Below are 13,287 nucleotides of genomic sequence, written 5' to 3' on the forward strand. Positions count from 1 at the left end.
TCTTGGATTTTCGGTTTGCGCTTGGCCACATATTCACTTTAAGATGTTTTCTTGTTCATGTTTTAGTTTTTTTGTTGTTGCGGTTGCACCCGATTCAAGAGTCGAATGGCTCACAGGGCTACACCTAATAATGAACTTGAACGTGCTGTCGGGTGAGTCTCTCGCCAGCACGACCCGGACTTAGCGTGACTCTTTACAGAGCTGGCGTGATTTGCCCCACCACGCAACTATGATTTACCAGGAGTTTTATGGCTTTGAAGTATGGCACAACGTCTGATCTTTGTCCACGTGTTGTCGCATTCAACGGCGGCGGCGGAAACTCGAAAACAATAATTTTCTCTCCAAAATTTGAAAGGAAAAAACACACCGCAAATTACTGAAGTCGCTTTGGAACCTAAATGGCAATCATCGCCCCCTTCTCTCCCCACAAACTGCGGAAACTTGGCAAGGACCGTCATGAAAACGAGTCGCCTTGAGACTCAGTGAGCCTTTCCTGGCTACTAAAGCGAAATAATATTAAATAATGATACCATAGCGCATCGGTTCTTCATTGCAAGGCCCGCATGCCATCGGCGGACCCCGGTGGCCTTTAATGCGGCCCCTGACGCATCCCATCATCGTGCTGCTGTCAAATCCCAATGGTGGTTTCAAATGTGTGGCGGCTCCCCTCTGAAAATTAGCTCATAATCCTGCCTTAACGCGACTGCCATCGGCACCACGCAGGGCCCGGATTTCATACCAACCGCGTTTAGTTTCTTTTTTTATACATACCACGTAATTTCCGCGACATTTGTAGCTGTTGATGAAGCAAACGTCGAAGTGATTTGTGCTCAAACGCGCCTCGAGGCATCGATGCTCATCTCCTGTTTGCAACGCTGAAAGAATAGTGGCCATTCCACATTCCTCCGGCGTGTGAAGAGTATTTCCGCTTGCATATGACAACCACTGTTGACGTGCCCACAAAGTGGTTATCGGTTTAACGACCCTGGAGGGATGATGGACTGTGTGGCAAATCCGGACATCTGAATTCAATTCCTGACCTCGGCTAACATCAATGGCAAGTGGTATCAGAACTGGCACCGGGTCACCCCTATGTCGACTCAGCCTTAAAAGAGTACCTGGCGCCGTGCGTAAACATAAGCACTGGGGAGACAAAGGTGGTCTGGCACGGTGTCAGCCACACGACTCCCTCGTTGTACGTTGTTCCTACCTTAATAGGTGCTCACTAACAGCATGTATAAGGTTACACGAGGGGTATTTATCCTTAATACCGAAACTGGAAGACTTCTTTACAATTCTGGCAAAGGCCTGATGAAGCTGGTTCTAACCAGCAGCGAAACGTCGTACTCAAATCGTACATGTCGTGGGTTTACTCTCTCCAACACCGATGTGCTGAAATTACAACCAATTGACACGTTTTGTTTAAGTGACAAACCTCACTAATTAACTGTCTGGTGGTGGCCGGGTTAAGGACACATCTATATTTACACGATGTAACGCAAGCCTACTACGTGTGCAACTGATAGCTATCCTTGTTGGTTTTGCTTGTTAAAGGGGGGGGGGGGGCTGTTTATATGGCATGCCACAAAGGGGACCTGCTACCTGGCGTCAGTCGCAACTGCCTTGGCCTCTGTCGCCCTCTTGTGACCGCTGGCCGCTATGACAAATCTCTGCCCCACCACCGTCTTGCCCAGTGCTGACATGGGCGAGGTTCAGTTTGTTGTGTGGGCCACCGTGATTGAGACTGCTGCTCCTGAAGCGGACTGCGCACACGAAGGTGGAAGAATTCAACTCTCGCCTCTGCTCCCCACCACCTCCACGCCACAGTGATTTGGTTTGCTTTCGTCGTTTCGGTGACGCCAGGCAAAGTCTGTCACATGAGACTGGATCGATCTCGCTGGCCTCTTGAGCTCTCATCTGGTTCAACAAAATAGACTCGGGGGCCGTGCATTAATGACGTCACGCGATTTTGGACGATTTTTGACCCCCCCCCCCCGTCGTCACACGACGTCACAAAAAGTCAGACCCCCCCCCCCCTCAAATATGACGTCACAAAGCTCTGCGCCCCCCCCCAAAAAAAACATGCTTCAAATCGCTTTAAACTATTGTCATTGTAGTGCGTATTTAATGTGGCGCTGCACTCTGATGTTGAAGGAGAAAACATTTATTAAAAAGTCTATTTAATTAAGTAGAACGTGTTGTCTATAATTATTTAAAGTTGCAGCATTTTGATATGACGTCACATTTCTCAACCCCCCCTCGTCACACATCGTCACAAATGTCTGAGCCCCCCCCCCCCAGGTGCGTGACGTCATTTATGGACGGCCCCTAACCCTGACTTGGTTTAGAGGGATTGTCATGACTCAGCATTGGCAAATCCAATTGGGAAGGGGGGGGGGGGTGATATTATGAACCAACTAATGTATGAATTATAAATAATCATAATAATTGACAGGTGATTTGTCAATACACTCCCCGCCCACTGGCATTCTGTATTAGTCATGGGAGTTGATTCTAGATTTGAAGCTTTCGTGACTGCAAGGATTCATACTCTTAGTTCTTTCGGTAAAGTCACGTAGGTAAAAAATGAAATTAATAAAAATAAAACAATAAAAATCACGACGTTTCGGAGGCAACACAAGTCTCCGTCATCAGGTGGGACCGTCACAGGCAGATTTGCTGCATCAAGTGAGGCAAGGATTCAAGATGTAAGCCCTTAAATGCAAGTTGAGGGGGGAGGAGAGGGGGGGGAGCTCATCAGAATGTGGTAGCCAATGATTGGAACGTATCGGGAGGGAGAGGGGCGGGGCTAAAAGAATGCACGAAGTGGTACACGAGAGTCGTGGACGTGGTTGTGCGCAAGCAACATGGGAGTTGGTCAACCATTCTTCACCATGATGGTCACTGCGGATTGGGGAAGGTGGAGACCCAGAACCGGTTCAGACATCACTCGCCACTGATGGTAGCCGTGGTCTGGCATTAAACTCAGGCCTCCGCATTCATAGCGCAGTGCCCAAACCGCGGCACCACCGCTCCCTTTGGGAATCCCAAATCCTCTGCGTCTCTCTCAGTGTCTCCGTTTCTCTAATAAACAAAACATTACGTTTCTGTGTTGGCAGTGGTGTGCTGGTACCACATTTGATTTAGAGCCGAAGCGTTCTTCTGTATTAAAACAACTCCGTCACAATTTGAGAAGTGTCTTTTATGAGCAAGCGTTGATTATGAAAATTATTCATTTTCCTGTTTGTCTCTTTCAGGGTCTGTGTGCCTTTGACTGTGTGTGTCTCCATCCATATTAATGTGTTCGTCTCGCTTTCTGTGCTTGTCGCTGTATTAATTGTGTCTCTCTGTGTATGTCTGTCTATCGCTGTGATAGTCTGTTTCATTCTCTATGCCTGCGTCTGTCTCTCTCTCTATTGCTGTGTGTCTGTCTCCCTCTGTCTGTTGCTCTATCTGCCTGTCAGTGGCTTTCAGTCTGTCTCTGCCTCTCTGTCTGTCTCTATGTGTCTATATTTCGCATGAATGTGTCTGTCTGCTTTTATGTGTTTCTGTCTCCGTGTCTCTTTCTCTCTTTGTGTTTGCCTATATCTGTCTGTGTCTCTAAATCTGTCTCCTCCATCAATCTGCACAAGAGCCACTCAGTGTTCAGACGCCTCTCTCAATGTGCCCGATTCACGCCTTTGCAGAAGGCCCGTTGCCAGTATTTAAACTACACAACTATAAACAGCTTTTATTATACCAGGTAAGGCCCACTGAGCTATACAGCTCTATTTCACACGCAACCTGCCCACAAATGATAGCCCAATGAAGTGGCTTATCACCACGCGTACATTTATAGCAGCCAAATACTCGAAACGCATGTTGATTCTAAATGTGGAGGGGAAAACCGTAAGACCCGAAGGAAAATCCACGCGATCACGAGGAGAGAGACACGTAAACTCCAAATACGCAGCAGGCGTCAGGGTCGGAATCGAACACACGACCTCCTGTACACCAGGCGAGGTAGTTAACATCTCACCACCTCAGCGCCAAAAGCGTCATTGTCCCATCACATAGGAAAAGCACGTTTGTGTAAACGTACGGCTCTTCCGACGGCAAAGTAAACCGTGAGCTCACAAACCGCCGGGGAATGATGGGAAACACGGCGGGACGTGGCGGCAGAGGCCCTTTCATGGTCGTCGAGCCAACACTAAACAACTCCGGCTCGCTTTAGAATCGTCATCGTCGCCGGTCACTTTTCTTCCTTTGACAGAAGGCATCCCAGGAGACAGCGTCCGAGCGTTGCAGCTCCGATATCCCTCACGCAATCATCTGGCTCACTGACCACCTCAACGCTAAGTTACGCATGATACTCACAATAAAGTATTGTTGGGTTCGATCGCGTAAATATAAATGTGTCGTTAGCCCGAAGCCACCGGACACAGCCAATTAGTAAAGGTTTGTCGTGTAAACAAAAAGCGCCAATTCGTTACGACTTCGGCATACACCGGAGTGCTGGAGGGTAAAAGCCACAACATTTACAATTTGAGCACAACGTTCCACTGGTAATTAGAACCGGCTTCATCCGGCGATTTAAAATGATAGTTGATGCTCCACATCAACCTCAGCCGTACGACGACGACGACGACGACGAAGAACGGACTGTCCCTTCAAGAAATGATAGTATATTTCGTGCAAATTTTAAAAAAAATGTGTAAGTGCAATTCACTTTCTCGTTTAGCCTTATTCACATTTTTTTAAATATCGTGGTCTTCATCTTAACCCGGGTAGTATGTATGTTGAACTTATTTTGCACCATACGTTGCCAACCGTACTAAACCCTAGCAAGAGAGGTGATGCTGTTTGCGTGAGTCTCAACTGGGTTGTTTAATCTCCTGGTTAAATAAAGAAGTACAGACTGATTCGTAACCATGCCGCTGTGTTTTACTCACCAATCACACAGGTCGGTCGTTTTTTTCCTTCTCATATTAGTCGCAACTGGCAGTGGGTAAAATTCTAACATATCATTAATCAGGAGTGTCGTAATTACTGGGCCTATTTTATACACTTTGTCATGCTCTGCGCTAATAAGTCGCTTTTGGGCTAATTATATTACAACGTTGCCCACTGCCGCCACGTCTTTGAGACGAAGCAATGTCCATTGCAGTGCAGTCCGTCTATTTCGGGCGAGGCCCATTGATCTAAGAAGCGACCCGGCCAAAAACAGGCGACCCGGCAGCTTGAACCAAAAATAACCCTCGTACAAAGCACAGAGCGGTTTCTGGAAGGCCGATGCTACAGAACTACAATACAGTCTGTTCTCCTGTAACGCGGTAGTGGTTGCGTTCCTGAAGAACACCACTTTATGGGAAAATCGCGTTATAATAAATAATATACAATATAGGGCGAAGCACAGTCTGCGGTAACACGTGAGATGCACACGCAGGCTGAACAAAGACTGAGGCGTCTGGGTAGTACTCGCGCGACGTAATTCCGTCCACTCAATCGCATTGTATCCAGCTCGCATCCGCGTTATGAACAAATGTGTTCCCGAACGCATTCACCGCGTTACATCCAATTCGCGTTGTAAAAAATCGAACGCGTTGTAGGAGAACAGACTGTAACCTCCAAGGTCGATCCCTTCGGGTGACCTCTCACGCACGCCAGGGGCTCGCTGTGCTGTCCCACACGCCCAGCTGCTCGCACGTGGCGGTCACGTGGCGAGTCAAACCGACGTTTGTTTTTCCTTCTTGGGAGCTGCAATAATCGGGCAAGTCAAGTGAATCGTAATCAACGTTTTTGGGTTTAGATCGCGTTATTTATAAATGTGTCGTAACCCTCCACCACCCGACACGGCCAATCAGTAAAAAAGTGTCACGTTGACAAAAAACAAATAGTTTACTGCTTTAGCCCACCGGTGTGTTGAAGCGTGAAACCACAACATTTACAATTTGAGTAGCACGACGTTTCGCTGGTAATTGCATCCAGCATCATCGGGCAATTCGCCAGAATGGTGAGGCTCTGCTGTGTCTCCCGTTCTTATATAGAGCAGCAGCAGGGTGACGTCATCATTAACTCGTTAACTCATGTTGCAGTCATTGGTGACCAGGTTAAAAACCATCAACTCACTGCACATGAGAACCTGGTTTGTAATCGCGGGCAACTAGAGCCCAGCAAGTTTTCATTTCACTTATTTTATTTATTAGGTATAGCCCTGTGAGCCATGCGGCTCTTGAGTCGGGTGCAACCGCAACAAACAAAATATGAACAGAGAACATCTTAAAGCGACGACGCGCAACAGCAAATCTTCAACAACAACAAAAAGCACGTGGGAGTTTGCGACGCACCGTTGACCGTTCAGGCTATCGGTGAGCGGGGGGGGCGTGGGGAGTGAGGGCACAAGGACGCGACCCTGGAAGAGACGATGGCGAGCGGCTGAGAGACAGAGACGAAGCGGTGGCAGCCACAGACAGGGACGGCACGCGCCAGGGAGTGTGGCGTCCGCCACGGAGACGGAGCCAGTGAAATCAACCACCGTGCAGATGGAATATTATCACAACGCAGGGCCATAAGCGATGGCGATGGTGATGGCTTGGGGTGGCCTTCATACAGCAGTGGATTGATCATGGCTGATGACGATGGCTTACATCAGGATTTAAAGACAGGATCTCAGTGGTTTTCGTCTAAGAGTGTCTCTGTTGCCCTGAACCACGTGGCCGCCTTGCAGCAGTGATTTCTAAAGGAGATCACTTTGTCAATAAAACGCACATCATCCCCTCGTGTTGAATGGAAGCTGCACTCAGGGGGAGTGTAAACAGGAGGCGATTTGACTTCTCAAGTGCTTCCGTGACATCATCTTCCACGGGCTTTTCCTCTGAACATGATGTGATGTTAAAACCCCAATACAGCCAGCCATACCATTACAAAAATAATTCTCAATGAGAAATATTCGTCTCTTGTCAAATGGTATTAAAATAGTGATTAAAACATATCTACATCAGAAACAATACACAGGAGATTATAAGAGAAAGCAATCACTAAAATTCCAGACGTGGCGCGGACGAAGTAACTGCGCCGAGGTTAACGAGGTGAGAGTTTGAGGTTATTGCACCGAGGTTAACGAGGTGAGAGTTTGAGGTTATCGCACCGAGGTTAACGAGGTGAGAGTTTGAGGTTATCGCACTGAGGTTAACGAGGTGAGAGTTTGAGGTTATTGCACCGAGGTTAGCGAGGTGAGAGTTTGAGGTTATCGCACCGAGGTTAACGAGGTGAGGAGGGGCGAGGTGATGAGGGGGTGAGGTTCAGAGATTAACTTCTCACGCGATATTAAGGGAACCTTGATACGCTGTCTGGTGTCGAGTAAAATATGTTGGCGTAAGGCACTACTACTACCACTAGAGTACATAGTGGAACGCTTATCCATAATAATCCGATATTATTGTACCCTACAATTTTGTAATCATATAAACAGGATTTAAGATGTATGTATGTTGAACTTCTTTCGCACCGTACATAGCCAACCGTGCCAATCGGGGGGTGAAGGGAAACAAACTAAACGCGAACAAAAAAATATACAAAAAGTAATTAAAAAACACAAGACGATGTGAAAGCCGTGGCGTGGCCAAAAAATCATCCCCCGGTGGGCAGCAGCGTTCCGGAATGTTCCGACTGCGGTTCAAGCAGTGCCGGATGATCCTAGTAGCACAAGTAGTAGCTACACGTGTAGTAGCTACTACACGTGTAGTAGCTACGGTCCCCGCACTTTCAAGGGCCCCGCACTAAATGCTTTCGAGCTATCAATTCCGGTTCAGTGATTCTGCACTTGCTCTATTACTATAGTACTATACAGCCTTCAACTTTTATGAACGACTGGGTGATTAAGGTTAGCGATTTGTCGTATTATCTGGCTGTATAGCAAATGAAAAAATACAATTACTTTACTATGCGAGTTAAAAATTTGTGCTTTAATATTTCTGTGTTTTTTTTAATTTAGGGCCCCTTCATAACATGCGCTACAGGCCCCGCACTAACTTAATCCGGCACTGGGTAGAAGGCACTGGGTGCTAAACGTTGAACTCAACTCTGGGGCGGACAATCAATGGCGCAGCTGGCACAACCGTCCCCGCCAGGAAACACGATGGCCCTCACTCGACACCGTAGATCCGGCCTTAACGCAATGCCACTTCACGACTCCTTCACATACTTTGAAGCAGAGGCAGCACATGCAGCGGCAGCAAGCAGTTGAAAAATCTGCAGCAAAAGCAACAGTAAGAGAAGAAGCAGAAGCAACGACAGCAGCAGAGGCAGCTGCGTTGAAGGCCTGTGTAAAGTAAACATTCGTCCAGAATAAAAAAAAAGAATGTTTCCATGCGGGTGTGTAATTTGCGAGTGAACGTCTGCTGGCAGTGAGCCTTTGCTACGACCTTCCTGTGGCGTTTTAACCGTGTGGTTTTCGGGCATGCAAGGATTTTTTTTAACTTTCCGTTATGATGATGGCGGTGGTGGTTTCATGGTGAGGTAGAGTCTTTTTAATTAAAAAAAAACTCTTCACTGAGGAATGGAAAATCTGCAGGAGCAGCAGAGGGCGAACATTAATTCGGATTCCTATAAAAGGCAACCCGGTGCATTCAACAACACTGTGGTCCGTAAATAAAATATATAAATAAAAATGGCTGACGTTTCAGGTAATGACCCTTCTTTATCACACATGATTAATGTAGCTTACGGCTGGGAATTACACTTTCTTCCTTCAAATGCTTCTGGTTTAACGACAATTTTTTTCCCAACCACCGGCTTGACCAGAATTAAAGTCACGATTAATTGTCATTCGTATCACCCAGCTCAATTGTAGCCATACTTCACCTTCGCAATCCCAGCAGTACAACTGTGCATGACCATTGTGTTATCACGGACGAGGTGTGAAGCTCCTACAGCTGGCCTACGCTGTGGGCATCAGAGAAGGAGTATACTGCAGATCGACATCAATCGTCGTACTGTATTGTCCTTCTATGCTTCCCACCTTCGCCAACCCAGTCCACGTACGTGTGTCTGTGTGTGTGTGTAAATCTGCTGCTAGTACTGCTTCAGCTAGCGTCATCACCATACATCAGCCATGGTCATTCCTCTGGTGGATAGAGGCCTCCCCGTGGCTGCCGGCAGTAGCCTCCCTCTCTCGGTCCTGTGATGTAATTCGGTGGGCTGGCACAGCAAATTAGGGGTTATTTGAAATTATATCAGGGATTTCCACCGTTGCTGAGATAAAAAATTAAATAAAATTATTTAAAAACAAAACACGCTGTTATTATTGCAAAATGACCGTCATTTTACAATTAAACAGACGTGCCCAGGCTTGTCAAGAATGAATGGCATTGAACATTCATCATGTGGTGATATCGTCGAATGAGATTGAAATTGATTATTTAGGCATGAGACACATCATGAGTGAGGATCAATCATTGATTATCATTTATCCCAATTAAATTCTAAGGATATGGAAATGTTACATTTAGAGCAATGGAACAAGCAAAACTGTGGAAATGAGAAATAAAAATGACAAACAAAAAAAGCGGGATGGAAAATATGAGACACGAAAATGAACTGATTCTTGAATTGAATGTTGAACTAGAATTACGACAATGCAAAGAATCAGTGCGGTGAGCTCGATCGCTGCTCAATCACACAAAAACACATATTCAGCATGTCACTGCTCGATCACTGCTCAATCACTGCTCAATCACACAAACACACATATTCAGAATGTCACTGCGCGATCACTGCTTAATCAATGCTCAATCACACAAACACACATATTCAGAATGTCACTGCGCGATCACTGCTCGATCGCTGCTCGATCACACAGACACACATATTCACCATGTCACTGCGCGACCACTCACTGTTCCTTGCTGTGCAGCTCCCTCTCCTTGCGCAGCAGCTCCTGGCGCAGCGCGGCGATCATCCCGGCGCTGGCGTCCACCTGGCGAGACAGCTCCTCCACACGCCGTGCCAGCTCCTCCTTCTCGCGGCCCAGCTGCCGCGAGCGCGCCTGCGCCTCGCCCAGGTCGGCCGCCTGCCGCACCAGCTCGGCCTCCAGCCGGCACGTGCGGACCGCCGGCCCCCGGCCTCCCGACGACTCGCTTGCCGCCTCGTCCTCGTCCCGGTCGTCATCGTCCTCCTCCTCCTCCTCATCCTCGTTCTCCTCTTCCTCCTCTCCTCCCGTGCCGTCGCCGCGGCCGCCGCCACCGCCGCCGCTCTCGCGCTTACGGCCGTCGTCTCGTCCGGGCGGGGGCGGCGCCGCAAGCGGTCGTAGGCGCGCCGCCGCGCGGTAGTGCTTCTCCGGCGGCTGTGGGGGGGTAATCGTGACGGGGGGTCCCCACCCCCCCACCGCCAAGAGGAGGGTCGGGTTAGTGCTTGCGAGAGTCGTGGTTGGGGGCGAGAGGGCTGGGCCGATGGCGCCCCGGTGAAGTGGACTTGGCTACGGCAGTAGAGAGGCTGCACGGTTTTGCGGTTGAAGGCCATGTTTAGAGTGAGGAATTTGGTGACAGTTGTTAGGGTTAGGATCGGTTTGGGATGTGCGGCAGGTTGAGTGGACAGAGTAACTGGTGAATGTTATGGAGGTGGTGGGGGGGGGGTGTAATGCTGCGAGGCTGGAGGACACACCATTGGTTCTGTGCCAGGCAGGACTTCATTTTAGCTCATTCTCAAATTTAGAATCAAAATATGTGTTTATACTGGAGGAATCAGATGAGCTATAAAGATATTTTTCACAGATGCCTGCTAGGGGCGCGTAAGAACGATTCTGTCTGGGTCAGCGACCCAAACACAATGTTCCTACATCCTAGCACGCCACATCCGGCACACCGCATCCAGTATACCTCTCGGTATGACTGCAGCTACTCGCCACGTGCTTTTTTCGGGCGACCGGTAACCAGGAGAATATTAGGTGAGACATTAAGCCGCGGCGCAGGGTGGCGTTTCCATAGGCCACCCCAGTGCCCTGGGGCCAGGGTGTCCTGTGGAGACGTCACCCTGGGATGTGCACAGTGCGCGAGCCTTCAACAGCGCGGCCTGTAGCCCGCACTGCGGGGTCTCACTGCTGGGTGCTCATGGTTCAATTTTCAACAAGATTCACTTTGCACGAGAAAATTCACGCTTTGAGCAACAACTAATTTCCTAATCGTAACCCTGTGCCTTCTTTTTCTTTCATCAGGAAAGCTTCTCTCTTTGAGGAATTCCCTGGTTGTAAAATGATAACGCCACTTTTCAATTCCACTGCTGGATGAAGGCCCACCAGGAACACTCGGCCCTGGCACAAGGGCCAAACGTGAGTGCCCCCGGGGCGCTTCAGCAGAGCTCTCGGTCCGTTCATGATTTTGCTCCGGGTGTCCGTTAGGGTCAGAAGGTTTGGACACCCCTGATACAGACGCACAATGACAAATATCCCCCGTGTAGCTTTCACAGACTGTTGGGGCAAATGCTGTTAGCGAGCACCTACGAAGGCTAGCACCGCACACTAAGGGATGGGTGGTCAGCACCACACCCGGCCGCCTTTGCCTCCCTAGTGGCGATGTTTAAACACCGCACCAGGTACTCAATTGAGGCTGAGTCGACCTAGGAGAGGCCCAAGACCAGTTCAGATAATCGTCACTGGTGCTGGCCGTGAACGGGAATCAAACCCGGGTCGCCAGATTCATCGCACAGCGCGTTAACCGCTACACTACCGCTCCCCATGATATAGACGCACGCACGCGCAAGCTCCACTCACGTCGCTGTACCACGCGTGGCGCGTGGGCCGTCGCACCAGCACCTCGCAGAGCATCTCGCCGGTCTCCGTCGCGGGCCCCACCTTGCGCACGGGCCCCTCCACCCAGAGGCGCGCGTCCCCTCCCAGCCGGCCCGCCCTGCGGCCCGCCAGCTCGGCGCCGGCGGCGGCGGCGGCGCCGCGCTCGTACGACGAGGCCGCCCCTCCTCCGGTCGCCAAGGCCAGCGGCCCGCGGCCTCCTCCTCCTACACCGCCTCCTCCGCCGCCGCCGCCGCCGCGGGAGGCCGCGCCGCCGGCCGCTATGGCCGACGCGGCTCGGCCCGCCCCGGTGAGGCCCAGGCCGCCCGGCACGCGGCACGACTTGGAGAGGACGTAGAGCGTCTCGTACGTGTGGCTGTACTCGAGGTGCGCGCGCAGCGAGGACAGGCTGCGGAAGCGCTTGTGGTCACCGCAGCGGGGGCAGCGGTAGGGCAGCTGCCCCGACATGGGGCACGGAGCACCGGGCCGGCGGGCCAGGGCAGAGGAGGTCGACGGCGGTTGGGATGGTCACTCGGTGGTGAGTGCGACGACCACCACGACCACGACGTTGTCGTTGTCGTCCGGGGTTGGTGGCACTGCCAAGTCGAGTGAGGATGAGTGGGACCTGGTTCAGGATGGCACGGAATATTAACGTGCGATTATGCACTTGTAAATCTCGATTGAAAACTCATTTCTTGAGAACTGCTCTTTCGTGTTTAGTTTTGTTGTGCTTTCCCTGCACCTCCGATTAGCACGGTTGGCTATCTGCATTTGTACGTGGATGTTTAAATGTAGTCGCACAGTCTTATGGAAATTTGGTTTAATATGATGGTTTGGGTTTTCACAGGGGTTTTCTTTTTACTTAATAAATGTTTCTTTAGTTTTCTCCCCAATGTCATCCCGATTGCATTCCTAGTATCCCACCACCGGCAGACAGAGAACCCGGTCACAACTCGCGCACCACAGCACTGCGTCACCCCGCGTAAGGGAATGGTCTGCTAAAGGAGATATCACAGAATTCTGGCAACTAACTAATTATGCTTATTGTACTTACCAGGGAAATGTCCGTACCTAAGTGTTAAGTGTGTGTGGATCGCTCCCCAATGTTACTTCGGGTGTGCTTCAGTGAAAATAAGTTGGCACGTTTGAATCACGTGACAATTGTAATAACTGGCTGCATCGGGTGGAGGAGGGCATACAACACACGTTTAGATTATTTCGATTATTTGGCTGCTATAAATTTCCACATAAGTCACTTCGTTGAGCTATAATGTATGGCCAAGTCGCGTCTGAAAAGTAATATTTAAACAAAAGTTTTTTTTAAACACGCTTTTAAGAAATGTACTAGTCATGGCAGAACTCCACGACTCCAGGAAGTGGCCCCGAGGCTTGCCACAACATAAGGGACCGTGGCCAATTACAGCCAACGTCAGTTGAGCGTGGACAATTAGACCCAAGCCGAAATATAACATAAAAAAGAATGTTAAAATATATATTTGTTTTTATTTTTATGATAGAATATAGTATTG

The 13,287-nt window shown here is 49.5% G+C and overlaps 1 protein-coding gene across 6 annotated transcripts in view; it reads right to left on the reverse strand.

The window, feature by feature from the left end:
- Positions 1 to 13,287, reverse strand: part of FBXO41 (F-box protein 41) — a 94,617-nt gene that overhangs the window by 72,989 nt on the left and 8,341 nt on the right. For 5 of the 6 annotated variants that reach the window (XR_013637258.1, XM_078861369.1, XM_078861365.1 and 2 more), the window contains 2 exons: positions 11,744 to 12,383; positions 9,876 to 10,321 (listed from right to left, as the gene is read on the reverse strand). Coding sequence is in view for 5 of the 6 variants with exons in the window: in XM_078861369.1 (XP_078717495.1) it covers positions 9,876 to 10,321; positions 11,744 to 12,226 (929 nt within the window). In the remaining variant the exon portion in view is untranslated. The remainder of the gene's footprint in view (positions 1 to 9,875; positions 10,322 to 11,743; positions 12,384 to 13,287) is intronic. The other variant, XM_078861366.1, reaches the window with a different exon arrangement.

The sequence above is a fragment of the Lampetra fluviatilis genome, chromosome 12 (assembly GCF_964198595.1).
Source record: "Lampetra fluviatilis chromosome 12, kcLamFluv1.1, whole genome shotgun sequence".
NCBI lineage: Eukaryota > Metazoa > Chordata > Hyperoartia > Petromyzontiformes > Petromyzontidae > Lampetra > Lampetra fluviatilis.